Raw genomic sequence first — 21,024 nt, forward strand, 5'->3', positions numbered from 1 at the left:
AAGACTTTTATAGAACTTTGAATTTGGTGTAGTTTGTAGGGTTTTGCTGTAGTTTCAAAACAAGCGTTGGTCTTCAAGTATTTGTTTTTTATCAGCATCTAGTGGTGAGGTTGCGAATTGCAATCAATGGTTCACCCCTCCCCACTCCCGTTCGAAGCACTACAGCGGCAGAGAGAAGACTAAGATGTTGTCAAGTTTTGCATATTTTGCGAATGAAATAACGAGAGATACGTAGTTTGAAATAGCTTATAAGGTAAGAAGAACATAACACTTCATTATGTAAGCTTTTTATCCACCCCTGAAAGTTATGTTTATTACATTGCATTTCTGTTGCGATCCTCAAAAGAAAAATACACATGGTACTTTTAACAGTTATATAAAAAATATTTGCACCTTCATAGGTCGAGATCTCATCTGTCATTGTTACTGTCTGTTGGATTCTCATTTGATTACATCTGAATGTCATCCTGAGATTTACATTTATGCATGTGTGTCATTGAACATTTTCTCAAATATTACAACAACACGATGTCAAACATCACCTGTGACCCAAACACCATATTTTCACAGTGCCCAAGTCAAGGTTTGTTTTTTGATCAAAACTGTGTTAAGAGTCACTCAGGTTGCTGCTGTGCCCCATAATCACTGCCAGCTTGTTTTTGTGACCCTTTCTCCAAAGCAAAGAGGTCTGTTATTCTGCCAAAACTCCATCAAACACGGACAATCGATATCAAAGGGATTAGTTGCAGGGGTTGTGGACCGGGCCGGCTCCAAGTCTTCTATGATCAAAGCAGAACTCCCTCATTGGGGATAGACCCGGGTTCTGCCGGTATGCAATTTTTTGGTCAGCGATTATCAGTGCTGGTTTGCATTAGTCACTCGTGACTTGGTCATTGAATAGAAATGATTTGAAAGATTTCGAGCAGATGTGTGTTGGTCCTCTGGAGACCGAAGTGTTTGATCTGTTGAACATGTAAAGTCCAGTTCACAGCTTTAGTTCTGAGTTGGTATGAACTCACTTATGTACTTACAAGCAAAGTTTTTATTTTTACTTTGTTTGCTAATAAAACTCGTTGGATTTATGTGTCACCAGTGAGTGAGAGCATGTGTTATGACTTATTTTTACTAAATGTATTGGTTGTTTGTTTATTCGTTGACATTGAAGCTACTTTATTTACATGCTTTTTTTTTGACATGGATAAAATAATGACAGAATGGTATTTCTTGGGTAAATTATGTCTTTAATAGCATTTTTGCCCAATGCATTTATAAACCTCATCTCTCATTAGCAGTGCTACTCAGCATGAACTCCACTTTACCCATGTTTTACACCGCTGTGATCTCTCATGCGGTCACTGGTTTTACACACATGTGGAGAGGGCTATTGACTCTGCTTTTAACCTGGGATGAGGCCTCTTCCCCCCCTCTTTAATTCTACCGCCACACAACAACTGGGCTGTACTTAAAAAGTCCATTACTGCAAAGCACATCATTTATCATTATATTAGAGAATAATAATATTTTATAATAGAATATTATATTTTGCTCTTAAATGCTGATCTAGACTAGTCAATAGGTGTGATTCTTCATAATACGGTTTATTCAATTTAATCAATTTGTGTTAAAGGAATAGTTAAACCCAAAAATGAAATGTTGTCATCATTTGCTTACCTTTCAGTTATTACAAACCTGAATACATTTCTTCATAACGAAACCGTTTTGGGTCACCATTGACTCCCATAGTAGTCTTTTGTCCTACTATGGGAGTCAATGGTGACCCAAGATGGTTACAAACTTTGGTAACACTTTCCTTGAAGCATGTATATATAATGCATTATAATTATACATATAATTCATCATAATGTGTGTTGTAATGCATCATATGTAGTTTTAAAGCAGTATTACCAGTTTAAAATGTGTAGTCTAACAATGAATTGCTAAGTGTTGTATTGTATTGATTGTAATAACAATGATTTAAAAGACATAACAATGCATTAAAAGGTGCATTACAATGCTTTAACTTTTATAATGCATTATACATACACGCTTCAAGTGTACTTTCATTACAGTATCTTGAGGAATGGACACAGGTTATTAATGCTCTCTCTAAAATTGGAGAGACAAACACAAAACCGCCATATAATAAAATAATATATCAACATGCATAAAACCATCAAGAGTGTTTTTTTATTATTTAAAAGGGTCTTTGACATGCAGTGGTGATCAGAGAGGCGAGTGGTGCTCTACCGTTGAGTATAGTTCAAGAACGCACACCTTTTGATAGAAAAAGACGAGGAAAAAGAAAACAGATGGAGTCATTCATTCTCAAAGGCCATGTTTTACGAGAGGTTTAAGTGCATTCCTCCACAAAATCAACAAGGTTAAGAGGGTGACTGAGAACGGGGTAATGCAGACACAGAGAGAGGTTTGGGGTTATTACGCTGTGAATGATGAGGGCATCATAAAGGTCATGAGGACAGGAAGTGACAACATGATATGGTGTTAGATCAGAGGAGATGCATTTTACTGGAGCTTTCCTTTGTTTCTGAGATTTCAGTTGACCTTGCGGTGACCAGCCAGACTGGGGATTTTAATGTGTCAAATAAATACACAGAAAATTGCCTTCCAAGCCATTTCAGATTAAATCAGTTTTCTTTCATTTCTCAGCAGACAGTTGAAATAGGATTTTGTTCCGTGCTTGGACAATGGGTCTGGGATTAGTTTTCAATTTGTCGTGAACTATTCTTTTAAAATCTTAAGTGTCTGATCAGCCACGGCTGTGAAGTAAAACTGCCAAAACACAGTACAAAATACGTTCCGAAACCGACTCTGCGATTTTTTTCTCATCTTGTTTTGACACCCGTGTAGGAAGCACTTTGAAAGTGTGACACTTTTTAAAAGTAAGGCGTGACGGGTTTCACTAGAGGTCACACATGCAATAGACCAACGAAGTGGCTCATTATTATGAATAAAGAACTGAATTAACCTTCGCATGAGCTCTAGCTCACGTCCAAATTATGATGTACCGTGGTGCTGTGTGTGATGTCAGCACAATGTCACCTTGCCCATTACATCTCTATTGCCTGCACCAGTGGACCGGTACCTGTCCACACACACACACACACACACACATGCACACATGCACAAAAATGTTCTGATATTGCCTTAAGATATGATTTGTGCCTCATTTTTTTCGTATATATAAAATAAAGAAATATATATACAGAGAGAAAGACAGAGAGAGCAGATAAAAGTTCTTGCATTTCTTAAAGGCACAGTAACAAAAATAAAAAAATTAATTCCAAAATTAAACAACTCTCACTCCTAAAAGATGTTAAATAGTTTCTAAGATCCTTAATCTTAAATTTGCTCTTCTTGTTCTTATTTGCTGTTTTTTTTTTTTTGTCAAGCTCTTTCTTGCTCTCTGTGTTTTGATGTCCAATCTGTTCTCCATTGAGCTTGAAGTCATTAGCTGCAGCTCAGCACCACAGACCACAGTAACCTTGAGCTCAGAGAACGTGAGAGAATAGAGGCAGAGTACACTAAAGATTTGGGTCTGGGGTCTAAGAAGATGGATTACCTGCACGGCACAGAACAATTTATCACTGTCACAGGGAGAGAGAGAGAGAGAGAGAGAGAGAAAGAGAGAGAATACAGGGACAAGAGAAGTGTGAATGGAAGCAAAAAATGGCTAATGTGAGGTCTTGATTCAAACATAGATTCTAGAAAAATTACATCAGAGACTGGTGAGCATTTATCTGTACTATTTAATGCTATTTATTGTTTATGTTTGTGTTGCACAACTCCAACTGTCCGCTGGCAGTTCATTCAGTTTGAAAGCTTGGATAAATTCAGTTCAGTTTTATAGATTTGTGCAGCTAAACTTCAGCTTCCCATCACTTTAAAATTGTTTTTCTTTGCTCAATGACTGTAGATAGACAGTTTGTATGTCTGCGTAACGGTTTGTTACAATGAATTTGGGTTTGTATGTTGTAAGTGCATGTCTGCTTCAAGTCTCAAAAGATATTTGCGTATGTTTGTGTTTTAGACTTGACAAAAGCTGTCAGAGCTGCATAGATGTCATCATTTATTCACGCTCATATTTAAAAGCCTTAAGACTTTCTTCCATGGAGATTGTTAGCGACTGTCAGTCAGAATGTGAGTGATTGACAGCCTCAGTCGCCATTCACTTTCAGTGGAGTCTTTTACATTTGTCTAAATTGGACAAAAAGCCTTGAAAATTTGTTTTCCAGCATTCGAAGGCTTCGATTTGACAATATAAGAGTTAATTCAAATTATGTCTTGTTTCTATTTATTTCATCTTCATACCTTCTTTGAATCCTCAGGGTCTTTTTAGTTTTATATCTCAGTGACCCAATGCCAGCCTTCAGCTTCTGTCCTTCACTTCTGAAATACTCCCTTCGGTTGTGTATTGTCGTGTCGTTGTACCCTCTGACCTCAAGTTTTATCTGACAGCCTCAAGCGAAGGGACACTTATTTGTGTGCATCACTTGTTGTCGTCTTTTGTGGGACAGCTCATGTGTACGTGTTCTGTATGCCCGTCTGTAATTTTAAACTGAATGAAAACAACGCAGGCGCAGAAAGAGTACAGGCCTCTGTGATGAAGTATGCGTTGTGTGTGGTTTTAATTTAGGAAATGTGTGTGTAAATGCACAACAATATAACACCGAAGACAAATGCTTAATGAACAGCGTGCCATGTTCTCTAGATCAGATGGAAACTCAGCTAATTGCTTTTTCGCTTAATTTATGTTCATATAAAAGAAGGCGGTTCACTTGTCGATATAAAAGCACGCTGTGGTTATTCAACATACCATGATGTTAACTATAGAATAATGTACAAATCCCATTAGAAAACCCACATTGCCATAGCAACAAAGAACGTTAATTAACTTCTCTCCATCAGTAACGGATGGCTGAACTACACATATGTTGTTCCCGGTTGGACAGGATAAACAGAGGACTATTAACCAGCTGGTTTACCAAAGACTAGATTGTTTAAAGCTCTGCTCAAGGAGGGTATATTGCAGTCTTGATGGTTAAGATCTGTGCATTCGATGAGCAGAAACTGCCAGGCCATGCAGACCTCACATCATTTGTGAACCTGGACGACAAAACCAGTCTTAAGGGTCAATTTTTAGAAATTGAGATTTTTACATCATATGAAAGCTGAAGAAATAAGCTTTCTATTGATATATGGTTTGTTAGGATGGGACACTATCTGGCGGAACAACAACTGTTTACAAAGCTGGAATCTGGAATCCATGTATCTTTGCAGATTACTAAAAAGGTTCCCGTGCTACTTAAGACTGGTTTTGATGTCCAGGGTCACATCTAATACTCAAAAATAATACAACTTCAAGTTGCAGGGTCAATAGAAATCCACTAATCAATGACATTAATGACAGAGACAAAAAAGAAATATAACCAAACATCTGATCTCTTGTGGTTAAAGAACCAACAAAGAATCAATTTCCTATCTATCGAATCCCATCCAATACATTACACTTTGTTTCTACATATCCATCCGTCTAATGTTTGTCTGCCTGTGCATGAGTCGATCTCTCCATCCATCCACTCAGGTTAGGAAACATGGGAGCTTTTGCATCACACCACATAAACCCTCTGTTGGCTGTGGTTCATGTGCAGGATCTGTCCTCTTTAACTAGCCTTTATGTTGTCGTGAGTTTGTGACTCTATGGAGGAATGAGCAACACCCCCTCCGTGCTATCTCACAATGGGCGTGAGGTAAGAGTCCTAATGAAACCTCCGGGTCTGCTCAATCAATCATTGAAGTGACAGGCAGACAAGCCCCGCCCCCTCTCTCTCTAACTTGCTCTGGTTTGCTTTGTCAGAAGCATATATTTTACTCCAATACTTTTTTATGAATATTTTTTGTGCATGATTTGTTTTTTCAAAAAACTTTTACGTTGTAATTCAAGATGTTCTTGAAGGTATAGAAAACCTACATGAGTTCATTAAATGTAAATGTTTAAGTTAAAAGTTTGATTTAGGCTTTATAATACGTTAAATGAAAAATTCCCAAGTGAAATTCTGAAGAGTGAATTATTTCAAGTATACTTGAAAACTATTTGAAAGTAAAAAATATTTATGTAAAGTCCACCTCCACCTGTTTGCACTCTGAATACAATATAATGCAATATGACGTGTTATCTTTAAAAACTAAGCACATTTATAGTAACAGATAGGCAAACGTTTGTGTTTGCTGCTATAAATACTATCAAGTTATAAATCCTCTCAATTCCTTTATTATTTATACCAAAAGGACTTTGTGGAAGTGCACGAGCAAATTAATTCTATCTACAGCATGAGAGACATTTGCTTTTGCGGTCTGCTTATATACTTTGTGTATTTTTCCTATTATTCATCTACTGTTACTTTACGTAAATTCTCTTCTGTCCCTCTTTAGCTCTACACTTGATGTGAAATCATAGACAGAATTCTGAAAGCTCTCAGGAGCAATTCATCTCTATAGCTGATGCATCATTCTGTGATGCACACGCTTCTCATTTCTAAATAGCGGCAGTTATTCACGTCAGGTGTCTGGATGCTTCTCCCGCCCCATCCCACGAGCACATCATAGAGGAGATGATTGACCGTTAACGGTGTCTAGTGAGAAGTCATTCATCAATGATCTCGTATTGACCCTCTCCTCCCACGGCAAAAAGGTTTGACAGGCAAGATTATGTCGTCTTCCTAACGCTTCAGTGCTGGTCCTTATGTCTGTAAGTGATATTGTGTGAATCGCTCAGATCTGCCCTGGCATTGACCCTGTGGCGCACACAAACACGTTCACACAAACAAACGGAAGTCTGTTTTCATTAGAGGTCAATATGACACATCTATTTGGTTGGGTCACCATCCGCATGTTGCGCTCGACTGAGATTGAGTACTTTATCTGAACAAATTGGGTCGGGAAAGGTGAAGATGTCTCTTTTCTATTAGGATTGACTGATTTCTTTAATGTTTTAGAAAATAGTTTTTTATCATTCACAAACTTTTCTTCGTACAACCCTTCCAACAAGGATCAGCGATATTTAAAGTTAACTTAAATATGATCATAATTTACTCCTCAAACCTGTATGATTTTCTTTTTTGTTTGGAAGTCGAAAGGAGATATTTAGCAGAATGTTTTATACAGAGATTGTAGGATATCATAGGCAGTCAACATTCGCTTCCATTGTATAGAAAATGCAGCATTGACATTCTGCTAGAAAACTAATTTTGGGTTAAATGCAGATGTTACACAGGTTTGGATTGAAACCACATGAGGGTGAGTAAATTAAGACATGTTTTTGTGAACTGTCCCTTTGAATCACTTTGGAATTCCCCAAAAAGGAACTGAGTGTCAGTCTATTAAATGTGCATGATCTATAAACTGAGAACCTCTTTTCTTGGTTTTCCAATTATCTTTAAATTGACGTCACGTCGGCCGAATTTACTGCACTGACACTAAACATGACCTCACATCTACAACCAGAGCTCAACAGAACACCGTTCATCCAAATCCACAAGCACTTAAGAGTTCAGCTTCAATAAAACTTGGAAGCTGGACGTCTGTTGTTTATTTGGAGTTGTGACTGAGACGTGACTGAGACGTGTCCTTGAATGGTTTTTGTTACGCGGTTATGGGTTAAAGGGATAGTGCAACCAAAATTCTGTCATCATTTAGCCAACCTCTTGTCCTTTCAAACCTGTGTGAGTTTCTTTCTTCTGCAGAACACAAAAGATAATTTGAAGAAAGTAACTGAACCACAGTTGTACCTGTTGACCTGCATTGGTTTTGTGTCCATACAATATCAGACAATTTTCATTTTTGAGTGAACTATCTCTTTAAATCACATTTGGCTTTGGCGAATAAATAAAAATGAGATACTTTGCAATAAAAATTGCACAGTGCAAAGCAGAAAAACTAAAGTTTGTCATCAATAATTCATCCTCATGTTGTTCAAAACTTGCATGACTTTCTTACTTCTGTGGCACACTAAAAAAACTCTTTGAGAAATGACTCAGTGGTTTTGTATCCACACAATGAAAGTCAATCCAGTTTGGTTTTACCAACATTCTTCATAATATCTTCCTTCGTGTTCTGCAGAAGAAAGAAATCCATTAAGGGTTTGAAATGACATGCATTTGCATTAGTTGTGTCAGCCATCCTTTCAAATACATAACAACTATTATTTGATTAAAGAATTATGTTTCCTTTTGCATTTTGTAATTTCTAATTAGTTATTTCTAAGGATTCCCTCTGTTTCATACACTCTCAAATATAAAGGTGCTTAAAAGGTTCTTCTCAGCGAGGCCATAGAAGAACAATTTTTTGGATGTTAATTCATCTTTATGGAACCATTTAGACAAAAAGAGGTTCTTGGGGAAGCACATCTATTTCTTGGAGTGTAGTTTATTCAGAATTATTGTACATATTCCCAAAAAAGTATCTGTTAATCTATTAGTGGTAGTATCAGGGTAGATTGCGGGAGCTCCACTAGGAAGTGTGTTCTCCATAGTGTGTACTGCTTTTATGTACTGCTGTGCCCCCCTGCGCCTCGTGTGCATCCAGATGGAACTTATTACAGGAGGATAAAAGCAGAACTCTATGCGGCTCTGACCAGCTCCATTTCCTGTGTCAGATCCCTCGGCTCCTGCGAGCTCTAATTTCCTATTCATCTCTCCTCCGAGGGGTGCGGGGCCAAACAGGGCTGCTGGCCAAGACTGGATTTATGGCACTTTTCTGGCAGAGAGATGCAGGTAGATAGCGTCTGATGTAATGGAGACCGAAGCGATTGGGATCTCTCTTAATCCGTCTATCTATCTCTCGCTCCTAATCTGGATTCTGGAGGCAAACAAACATCGGCTCCGGTGTGGATTTGCTTTTGATGGGCCCTGAATCGCTGTCCGATGAGAGTGGAAAATTTACCTGATGCTGAAAAACATCTGCGGCCTGTCCCGTCTCATTACATCACACCAGGGGCATCTTTCCATTTTTACCCTCCTGTAGTTTAGTGTTACGCACAGACCTTCGTTTTTTTTGTAGGATGGAGACTTTCCGTTGTTTATATATAGAAAATATTTCCTTATATTAAGAAAATATTTAATATGGTTCTAAATCTGTTTTCCTTGACTGATCCTCATGATGTAGATGATTTGTAGGTTTACACACACACACAATGTTTCTCCACTGAGACCACAGAGCACAGTTCCATTCGTACATTCAGCCATTACTTGTATAAATGAACATGTCAAGACATCAAATGAGACCTGTTTTCTGTCCTCATGCATACATCAGCATTCTGACGGCTTGTAAATGAAGAAATGCACTAATGGAAAGCAGAGATAAGTGACATCACTGCTGAATAATGAGCTTTGGGCTCATATGGAAATGACTTAAAGTCAACAGAAATAAAAATGATCCCGTTTTCAACCGAGCTCCACTTAAGTATTTGATCGTTTTTAATAGGCTCAAGTTATTTTGAATAATTCATCATTGAATATTTTTCAACATTAAAAGGATTTCTCCAGTGACTTTTCTTTTTGGTTTGAAAATAATCACAACCGGTAGGCAAATACGTATTTTGTTTTCTTTTTTCATGCGTTTGGCTTTATCTAGGTATTGAACGGTTCTTTTTTACAATCCCATTTGATAAAATTGCAGCGTTGTCAAAAGTGCCCCAGAATTGTTCATTCTTCAAAATATCTTCTTTTGTGTTCAACACAACAAAGACATTTCTAAAGTAATTGTTTCTACAATGTTAGTCAATGGTGATCAAGAAATGTTCGGCTACAAGCATTCTTCCAAATATCTTTGTCTGTGTTCATCACAACAGAGAAATTTATTCAGATTTGAAACAATGTGACGGTGAGTAAATGATGACAAATCTTTCATTTTTAGGTGAACTGTCCCTTTAAGAAAGAAAATGTTCAGTGGAGACCCTTTCATGTTGACTTTAAAGGACAGAACGGAGCCGAAAGCTTATCAGGAAATGTGCCGTCTGACCACTAAGTCAACCTATTTCAGTTAGGAAGGTCAGGCATTATCATGACAACAAAATGACTATTTAAAGTAACATTTTCTTTCTCTGCGATAGGCCCATGTGGACTTAATATAATGTATTTACCATATTCTTTATTTTTAGGCAAAACGACTCCCTACAGTGAGTATTTATGATCACTTTGAGGCCAAGGGCTTTTTGAGACCTCCGTGTGGGCTTTCACATTTAGACAGGTTTGAATCTACTGTAAAACAGACAGATAATTCTTTCCAAGCCGCGGTCCTCTTTATTACCAGAGGTGAAACCACACTTTAGTTTTGTGCTGAAAATGTTTTATTCAAGGACCTCTAAAGCAAAACACCCACTTCGAATAGCGAGGCTGTATTTCATATTTCCACATGGTACGGTAATAAATCTTAACTGGTTTGTAAAGCTGCTATAAAGTAAGCGATGTTATCCATCTTGCTCATCCTTTTTTAACCACACTGCGTCTTTCCAAAACATGTGAAGTGATTGACAGGTAGAAACACGCCTCCGTGCATTCTGATTGGTTGACACATGGAGGCCACTCTCAGATTGTCGTTGAGAGAGACAGGTGTAATTTCCCAGGACACTTATTTTAGAGATGTCTGTCAGATAGTAGAGACATTTTATGTGCGGTAGACAATCTTAAAAATAAAGGTGCCATAAGAACCATTTGGGTTCCCTGTGGAACATTACAGCAGAAGGGTCTTAAAATAAAAAATCATTCTTTGTTTTAGTCTAAAGAAGCCTGCTTGCAATGAAAAGGGTTCTTATAGGTTCTGACTTAGATCTATTACAGACTCCACAAATGAATAAAGAGTTCATAAAAAGAAAGATATTAATCTTCACACATTACATAAACCTCTATGCATTGATGCTAAGAAATGCAATAGCATCAGTTGATTTCAGTGAACTCAGTCTTTGCTCAATATTCTTTATTACATTTGCTGCAGTCATTTTTCCTCCACACGCACCCTCGCACACACAAGTACATCTGTAGATATAAATGTGATCTCTCTAGAGCAATTCAGTATGTCATTTATTTTTCTGGAAACCTGCAGAATTGTGTGTTCCAGTTTCTCCACATCACTCTCTCTTCACAGAGCGGCACCTTACTGCTTCTCTCCATACCGGCTGTGTTGTCTGAACAGATTAATGTTTGGGTTTACATTCTGTGTGGCTGTGTCGGTCAATCCTGAAACCTTCGGATCTGTCTTGTACTGGAGTCCTGACAAGCGATGAATGTTTGGCGGCAGGTTGAAAGTGCTGCTAATGGGAACAGAACAGAACTCTGGACTAATAACACCAATCGCTGTGGAAATATACTGCCACTGTAAATTTTGTCATTGGGTTTGAGCTGAGCAGTAATATAATGTTTTTAGCAGACGTCAGTGAGTTAATTTACTGACATGCTGTTGATTTATTTATTTTTGGAGCGTGGAGTTTATTTAAGGACAGAAAATGCAACGTCACATTGAAAGGCTTTGTAGTTGTTAGTCACACTGGAACTTTATTAACACCTAAATTTGTACAAAATCGATGTAAATTTACATTTATTTATGTGCATATTGTCTCCAAAGCAACTTTCAGTGCATTAAAGGTATATATGTATTATTACTATGTGTGTGCACTGATATACAATGTATAAATTATTTATTTACGATAATGTTCTTTACTGTTATTTCATATTTATTGAAACATTTCAAACAATGAAATGTTGAAAAGACTTCAAATTAATCGTAGCGTAAAAATATTTTTACATCAATGCTAACTCACAGATTGCTAATTCGTATTAATTTGTACGTTTTAAGCCGCGGTCACTAGACTTTTCCTTCCATTGACTGCCATTCATGGTGAATTCGCGTCAATTGCGCTTTTCTAATAATCATACGTTTTTGTATGATTCTCATTGTAGGAATTCATACAAATTAGTCACCTCGTACAATACGTTCGAATTCCTGTGAAATCAGGTCGGTTAAAATGCTTTCTAGTGATATGGGTTCTTCTTTCAGACATTGCTTTCCTGTGGCAATATGTTTGTTAACCTAACAGGCTTTAGGCGGCTTTATAAAGTGAACTGAATTTATATTCTAATGTCACGATACTTTTAATCTTGGATTTTAAAGACGTTCATCTGGTTCAGGTTGATTTGTGCAGGTAAAAAACGCTTCACCTCTCTTGTCCATTCACTCCAGTTTGAGTTCGGCTTCTGACAGTTATTGACAGCACACGTGCCTTCCTGCCCACACTTAAACTCCCTGCCTGAAGCTCAGATAAATGTATACAAGCTTTACATTAAACTGTAGGGCTCCTGTGTGCCGTTATCAATAGTTCCCTGTCCCTCCGTTTAGTCAACATTAGTTTGGGTCTTAAGACAGAAGCGGGTTCCAGGGGGGCCAAGAGAAGCGGTCCCTCTGGAGAGCTTCGGATTTGTTGATACAGGATAATTGTCAAGTCTTAGATGTGCGTTAAGGCTGTCAGACACCACAGCCTCTCGGTGAGGTTTATGGATATGTCATGTACTTCTTCTCTGAGGAGCGGACGGAAATCTAACGCATGACCACTTAAACCCTGTAATGAATAAACTCAGCATCAGCCAAAAGCAACATCAGCATTGCAAAAACAGACTTTGTTCTTACATCACGCTCCAAGCTTTAACATGTTTATAGTGCATGATGAAGGAAATTTAGCGACTGAAAACTTGGAAGGCTCAAAGAACGATCTTAAAATTAGAAGTGAGAGAAACATATGCTTTTAAGAGCTCGTAACTCATGTGCGGAGTGTTGTATGAACAGAATAAATATAAATGTTTATGATGTAGAGATGTGTTTGACTGTTTATAGTCCATGACTTCAGACATCTTTGAAATCTCTTTAATTGTAAGGACACTCCATCTTCTGTTCCAGCCTCATAGCTTTTGCCCCTTGCCCTTTTGATTTGGCCCAATGGGACGTCCATATGAACGATGGTAAATGGATTCCGTCAGCGGTGCTGCTAGAAGTATTAATGACTCCAATGTTTTCATGACCGTCCCGATAATAGCTGCACTTCTCTCTCCAATCCCCTCAATGAAAGGAGGAATTGACTAGTTAGGCTCTGGACGCGGGCCTGAATTTGCTCATTTGCTTTGAACGCGAGGGTAAACGTGTCATGGGACCCATTCGGTGGCTGTGAGTAAATGGTTCCAGTTAGGACCTCATAACTGTTCAGAGTCAGAGTCAGGAATATGAGCCGGGGACACATCTATGAAACTTCTATCCAGGATCCAGTTCCCACCATGATAAATGATCCAATCAACACTTCTCTGAGCCTCTCATCTGAAGTGTCTTTAAAGGCGAGCGCCGGACCGAAGGGCTTTAGCCCATCTGGTGGTCTTAAGAGGCCTCTTTCAGCCGCTGTGAAATTCTCTTTCTGTCGGCAGAATGAATGGCTTAATCCATTAGTACGCTTTCCTTCATCTGACCAAAAGTGGAGCGTTGAGAGGATACTGTAAGGGTTTATTTTATAAATAAATGTGATGTTAATGCGAGCGATGCATATTTGTGCATGCAAGCATCTTTTATGAATGCGAGCTGCTCTTCAGGGTGCAAAAAAACTGAAACAAAATCTTTCGAAAGGTCACTAAGTGTTCACCTCTTTTCTAGCGGATTTCAAGATATTTGAGTTATTTCACAACTTTAAGTTCACTGGGGCAGTAATCGTATTTTTTCTTTAACCAAGAGATGCCAATTATTTGTTTCATGACTCGCAAATACTCAAAAGCGTATTGTGCATTTGTGTTGGCAGATAATGAGTTTACACATGAACACACTGCAAAGTTTCCTTTAAGTGTCACTTAGAATTTATCATTTTAAATGACTTGAAACCATTATTTTACGCTGAAACTCTACAATTATTATGGAAGGAGGCAAGTTATTCACTCATTGACTTTTGCATCTTCATATGAGATATGAGATATCAAATACTCAACATAAGTAACATGCCGTGCATTCTGCTCAGATACTGCAGTTTTCCTCAATTGTAAGGTCTTTAATGCATTTGTTGCGATGGCTTGGGCTGCAGGTTTTCACCAGAACAAAACATCTGCTTATTTTCTGTCGCAGTGATAGTTCTGCTGTTCCTGGTTATTTTTGGCGAAGGCTTAAAGTGGCACAGCTTAGGATTTGGTTTTTGGGTCTCCACCCTGACAGGCGAAATATCTGTAGTGGCTTTGCATGAATTAAAAGTGTTGCAGGTTTCTGCTGCCGCAGTCTGAAACTTCTGAACTTCCAGAGTTTACAGTCATCTCACACTAGATTTACCTTAAATATGTTTTTATATTTAAGCATGCCCGGAAAAATTGAGAACTTTTGTGATAAACACACATAGACAGACAGTTAGTATCTATCACCAGAACTTCAAGCGTGTGAGTGATAGTTTCCTGTTGGCCTGGGAAGTGAAGGTCAGCGTGTGAGTATTTTCAGTTCGAGACATATTCCAGATCATGTCTGTCTGCCTTCTGCAAATATTTACATCAATATTGCTTAGCAGACAAATGTATCTTGTGCAATTCCTTTAAGTGAAGTAGCATGCGTGCCGTTTCAGTTGCATCTTTAAATGATCCACCAATGCTGGTTTGAAGGCTGGTTAGAGATATCACAGATGACAGACAAAACGATGTTGTCATTGGCAGAGAATCAGCAATTGAACCCTTATAAACTGTATTGACATCAGCGTCTCTGAAACAAATGTACTGAGCAAAGGACAAGGAGAGGTGACTTTGACATTAAAAATCTAGACTGCGTTCGATGCATTCATAAAAAAGAGATTCATTATTCATGCGCTCTGTACTTTCATGTACTTTTTAATAATGCTAGTGCCCAAAACTGCCTAACCAGTTAAAGGAATAGAAAATTCAGCCATCATTTACCCCCTCTCAAATAATTCAAAACCTGCATTAGACTCTTTCTTCTGTGGAACACAAAATAAGATATTTTGAGAAATGTCTCATGGTTTGGTGTCAAACCAATGGAAGTCAATGGGGTCTGATGTTCTTTGTCTACCACCATTCTTTAAAATATCTTCTTTTGTGTTCAGCTGAAGAAAGAAAGTCGTTACTGGAATGAATCGGGAGTAAATCATGAAAGAAGTTTTATTTTTGGGTGAACTGTCCCTTTAAGGTGAGATCAGGACGCACATCTCCACCAAAGCACATCCAGAATGCATGCACAATGAGACAGAGGAGCATTCTGGGTAGATTTTGCCATTATGTGCGTTGTGCCAGATTGAATTTCCATCTTTTGGACATGGACCAAAAACACAAGAGAACACCAACCTGCTGAGAGAAAATATTCTTAGCTCTGAACTTTTATACAGAGCCTTATGATACAAGCCTTATGTCAGCATAGTGGACTTAACCGTAGCAATTTAAAGAGGTCACTGCGTACGATCTACGGGGCAAAGTGGACGCTGGCCGTGGAGGGGATGGATGCACAAAGCATCTTGTGTAAGCAGGAGACGGCCTCTAGATTTACACTGACAGCAGGAATGTGTGGTTTTAATCAGAACAGACCTTCAGTCTCTCTCCTCCAGTGACTGTGATCGTGGACGGCTTTTGATTAACTGGATCGATGCCGTGAGCCGCCGGGGAGAGCCGAGGGGGGGGGGGGGCTGGGCAAACCCATCGGTGAGGTAAAGGTGCGGTGAGGACACCGTGCTTACAATTATACAATATTAAGGGAGAAACAATGATTGCTTGAAATCAAGATGAAATCAAGATGGACCCTATTTACTGTATGAATACATGCAGTGATTTTAATGTACTCGGCTTATTATATTTTCATCAAAATGTTATCGCTTGCATCGTCTCTGAAATGACTTTCCTTCTCGGATGATGTCAGCAAGCCATTTTTGAATCCCTTGCGTTCGACCATCTGGCCTCATGTTATCACTTTTCACTTGCAATTTTGCTGCATTTAAAAGCCAAATTTGTCCTTGTATGGATGAAAAACGTCTTGGTTTTGCATGTGATGGCTGAAAGCAGAGTGACTTCAGTAATATGCAGGTTTGCTTTAGACGAATGCAACACGCTGTTATTATCAGTCTCTTAATTCAGTTCCAGTCTTCACACATTAGCAAGTCTGGGAAGTCTATTTCATGATTCAAAGGTTTAAGGTTAATTATTGTACTAGCTGTGCTTTTAGAGTCTGAAAGCACCGCTATTGTGTCTAACAGATATAGTCCTACCAGTTTAAAAGGTCAAGTGATTTTCAGGTCGCTTTAGAAGTTAAATAGATGACGGCTGTTGGGTCTAAAATAAAAGTGATAAAACGGGAGTGTATTCATTATGAAGAGTTCTCTTATATCTAAGGTGAAATATAAAAATATGTAAATGTAAGGAATTTCTAAGTATTTCTAATTAATTTCTAAGTAACTTCTGTTAATCCGCTGAGTCCTTGTAAATCTGCATCTTTTCCCAGGCGTGATAAACTGATGATGTCATTCATCATCTCAATTCAACTAATTCAAATCATTCCCACATTTTCACCATAGCCTGTGAGCATGTGCCAGAACGTCATTATGATCTACATTTCACGCAACAGTTGGTGTGATGATGTTATGAACCCAGATAATTGGCAGCTTTATGTTAATGAAGAGACGGAAGACTGCTTGTTAAAAAGTGTACACCAAATCTAAAGTAACAAAGTGTGAGAAGTATTCAGTAATGTTTTAATGTGTGGGGGGAGATGTGTATTGTAAAAATGTAAAAAAAAAAAAATTGGGACATACTGTACATCCAATGAAAACAATTTACACTTTAAACCAGGGGTTTTCAATCTGTTAGATGCCACGGACCCCCAAGTATGATCTTTCTCATTCTGTCTTTTACATACACAATATATACACTGAAAACTTCTATCATAAATGTAAAATTAGTTTCTATTAAGTTTCTATTTCATTAATTTAATAAAATAATTATATTTTTCTCTCTCACTATTGTAATGTATTCCTTTATGTTTACAATTAAATTACATGGTTACAATTCTTAATGTTTATGATTTTTTACACGCATGAATATTTTTTTATTACTTTAATCAAACTGAATCTTTTTAATAGATCTTAAACCAACTATAATTGTTACTTTAATCACTTTTTTTATTCACAAATTTTATTCATTTTTTTCTTTTTATTTACTTTGAACTTTGAAATCTGTTTGGATGACCATTGTATTTATTTATGCTTCTCTTCAGCAGTCTCCCAGCATTCCCTGCCAACCTAACATTAATGCCCACCCGAAAATTATTTTCCTTTTGACGGACTAAGTATTCCAAAGTAATAAATGGGTTTAAGACACTATTTATTAGAAAATCTATGTAGTACAAATATCTTTGTGTGGAAAGAATCATTACAATTAAATGTTGAATGTGACCGTCATGTTAAGACAATTTTCTCTCTCTTTCTGTATAGGATCCCTCATTCTCTTTGCTGATCCACGATAAGCTGCAGGTGCCCAACAGCACGCGCAAAGCCTGGAACGAGCGAGACGGCCGCTGCGATGTCTGCTCCACCCACCTGAGTCAACTAAAACAGGAAGCCGTCCACATGGTTCTAAGCCTGGACCAGTGTGACGTGTCTCCCGGCTCTCCTCCATCCCTGGCCTCCCTCGTCAGTTCTCGCAGCGTCCTCCAGGGCCCCACGCCACCACGGGACTGGTCCTACCTGCCTCCGGGGTACCATCCATCAGCATCCTCCGCTCCTGCAGCTGTGCCAGCTTTCCCCTCCAGTTCTACAGCAACAACCACCAGCGCAAGTAACAGTGCCAGCCCGCACCATCCGACCCATCCCAAACACGGGTCCAAGCCCAACACCCTGGGGGTGAGCAGCGGGGTGGAGAAGAAGAATAACTCCCCCGGACACGGTGGAAAGTCGACAGCGTCGCAACAGCCACATCCACCAGGGAGCCCCAGCAACAGCAATGGGACCGTGTTGAGCTCCACGGCGCTCCAAACTCACCAGTATATGGAGGGCGCATGGACGGCCGGGCATCTGTCGAGAGCCAATGGGGTCACGCTTTATCCTTACCAGGTAGGGGCTTGTTAATTCTGTTTTGTTGAGCAAGAGCATCACACTTCTTAACTTAGGACTTCTTAAGGAGATAGAACCTGGTTTGTTGCTTACGTTCAATGCATTTTAAGGAATCACATCAATTCAGTTCATTATGGCGTAGAAGAAGAGAAATATCAGGTTATAGGTGCTTCCTGTTAAAATAGGAAGTGTAGGCTCATTTTTGGAGCTAATACCTAATCCGTCTTGAAAAAAATGAATGCAATACAATAACATGATTTAAAAATAGAAAAATAGAACTAGTGTTTGTTTAAAAACGAAATTTGAGAGAATGTGATTTGTAAGATTAGCTCACAACATGCTTACATGAAATTCTATGCAAATCAAATCAATTGTTGGTTGTATCTTTTTATACAACTTGATCATTTGAGCTGTGGAAAATGTCGATCAGTTTGACACCATTTGACTTCAAACCATTTTGTACATTTACGGTAGTAAAATTATCTTAACTTAATGTCCTAATGATTTTTTGCATAAAATAAAAATCTGTCATTTTTACCCATACCTGTTTTTTGGTAATTACTAAAAATGTTCCCGTGCAACTTAAGACTGGTTTGTTGTCCAGGGTCACATATAGCGTTTTAATAAAAACAACAACAAATTTCATATTGTAAATCAATTTTGTGTGGTGTGTGAGATGCTGTCTATATGTAGATCCAAAAAATGCACTTTGCAAGTTTTCTTTTAGACTCAAGTAGCTGCTGTGAATGTTACTTCCTGTAGGCAATAGACATCAAAGCATCTCACTTGGTTTTGGGGAAAAGTCTGAGTTTTTATTCATGGTTGGTGGCTTTCTGTCGCTTCGGGGAGCAGTGCCTTGGATATAATGAGAGCGTTTACACATTGTGGTTAATGTTGTAATCTGATGATACAGTCCTGTGGGAAACCCTCTGGGTCTAATGTGCATTGGTAATGAATCAGGGTGGAAGCAATTAGATTTTATATAGACTGCAAGGGGTCCCGGAACCCTCCAAGTAGTGTTGAGGAGTCATTTCCAAAAGAGTTTGCCTCAGACTTGCCTTGGTATCAGAGGCGACTCTTTATTTTTCGACTGAGACCAATGACCTCGAGTGTGTCTTTGGAGACCAAACTATTTAATCCTGTCACGCAGGTGAATGATGCTCAGTCCACTTCAGACCTAATTTCTTGTTCTTCCGAGACGGATGCAGAAATTTGTGCAACCAAAGCAAATATATTAAACAAAAACATTTGAACAAGATCCAGACGGGATATCTTGTTTTAAAGGATAATTCATTCTTAAACCTTGGCATATATTGTCAGTCTGCTGGAACAGAAGTGCTCGTGGGTCTTTTTAGGAAATCGAACTAAATGAAGACACACCAGGCTGATTAGATCACATCTTTTCTGGAGTCTCAATGGCTTATCAGACAGTGTCAGCTGGTTTACCTTCCATTAAATGTAAGGGATTGATGTGTACAAGAGACTATCATGTATTCTTGTGCATCTCAAACTGAATCTGATTTTAAATCAGCTGTAAATGAAGTTGTTTGTAGATGAACTTAAACAGGAATCTTTTGAAGTATGTTTCATTGGCTATATTTGGAAATGAACATTATGGTGTGAGTCTAAGTGGTTGAGTGGATTAATGTTTCCTTGATCGAATTTTAAGAGTCAAGCTTTTAAAATCCATTTAGATAAGAACAGTGTTTTAAAAATGAACTTTTACGGAGAACAAAGACTCTTCTGTGTGACGTTGATCCCTCGAAATAGTTAAAATTACAGATCATGGATTTGACACGTGCATGAAAGTGAGGTTCATTAGACTATGAAGGAACCATCTTTTGTATTAAATCATTACTAAAGTTTTAATATTGAGGGCGTTGTGGGGAATCTTTTAACATTAGATATTTCGCATGTCCACTCATATCTCTCTCTTCCAAATGTGTCCTCATTCAGAAGGCACAGACTCAAGGTGAAACCAAGAACACAGAATACTGACACACATGTTCAGCTTTACCTCACCAATTGCGTTTCAAGCAGCATATCAACTTTGGAAGAATAAAGAATGCATTTGCCAAATTGTTTTTTTACAATAGCTTTAAATCTGAATATAGAATCTAAACTACCCTTAGTCTTAAGAATATAATTTATTTATCATTTACAATCAACGACACATCACTAAATTAAATAGGAGTTAGTTCACCCAAAATAAACAAAATATCATTATTGGAATATTTATGGTTTTATGGGAACACATTATCTATAAATGCATTTTTTGGCTGTGGGTATAGTTTCGATTTTCAACCTAATAGGAAGCGATTAAAGCTGTGGACGCGCCACACCCTTCACAACATCTTTCCGTGGATATAATCCCTCTGGGTTTAGGTTCCTCGTGTTCCTCCTTGGTATTCTTTCCTCCACCATGAGCTAAAATCTGCATCTTTATCTCAGTCTTTTGTGACTTCTTTTCACGACTGTTTACTTTGCCTAAAATCTGTTTTCTTTTCTGTTTCTCTCACTCTCCTTCTGTCTTTCTGTGCCCAAGGGGCTGCTTTTTGTTCACAGGAAGCTGTTAAATTTGTGTTGCAGAATAACTCAGATAGTGACCATTTCCCTGGATGCAGGACCTTGCCATAAAAACAGTTTGGGTGCCACACACGGAGTCCTGGCATTCCGTGAGGACTTTGTCTTACCCTTATAAAATCTCCTTAAGGAGGGTTTTTCAAAACCACATCCATTTCTATAGAGGAGGAATTTAACCCACCACCCAACAGACACTTAAGACCTCTGCCATGGTTACATCACAGGGCCTTTTAAAGCTGTGATGAGGCATTTTTGCCTTATACTGTATAGAGAGAGCGAGAGCGAGAGCCAGAGAGAGAGAGCGAGAGAGAGAGAAATGCATA

At 38.4% G+C, this 21,024-nt stretch overlaps 1 protein-coding gene across 1 annotated transcript in view; it reads left to right on the forward strand.

Annotated features, from left to right (window-relative positions):
- The window catches only part of kif26ba (kinesin family member 26Ba), a 72,858-nt gene that overhangs the window by 4,038 nt on the left and 47,796 nt on the right, over positions 1-21,024 (forward strand). The window contains exon 3 of the mRNA XM_056768101.1: positions 17,501-18,118. Coding sequence (XP_056624079.1) covers positions 17,501-18,118 — 618 coding nt within the window. The remainder of the gene's footprint in view (positions 1-17,500; positions 18,119-21,024) is intronic.

The sequence above is a fragment of the Triplophysa dalaica genome, chromosome 15 (assembly GCF_015846415.1).
Source record: "Triplophysa dalaica isolate WHDGS20190420 chromosome 15, ASM1584641v1, whole genome shotgun sequence".
NCBI classification, from domain to species: domain Eukaryota; kingdom Metazoa; phylum Chordata; class Actinopteri; order Cypriniformes; family Nemacheilidae; genus Triplophysa; species Triplophysa dalaica.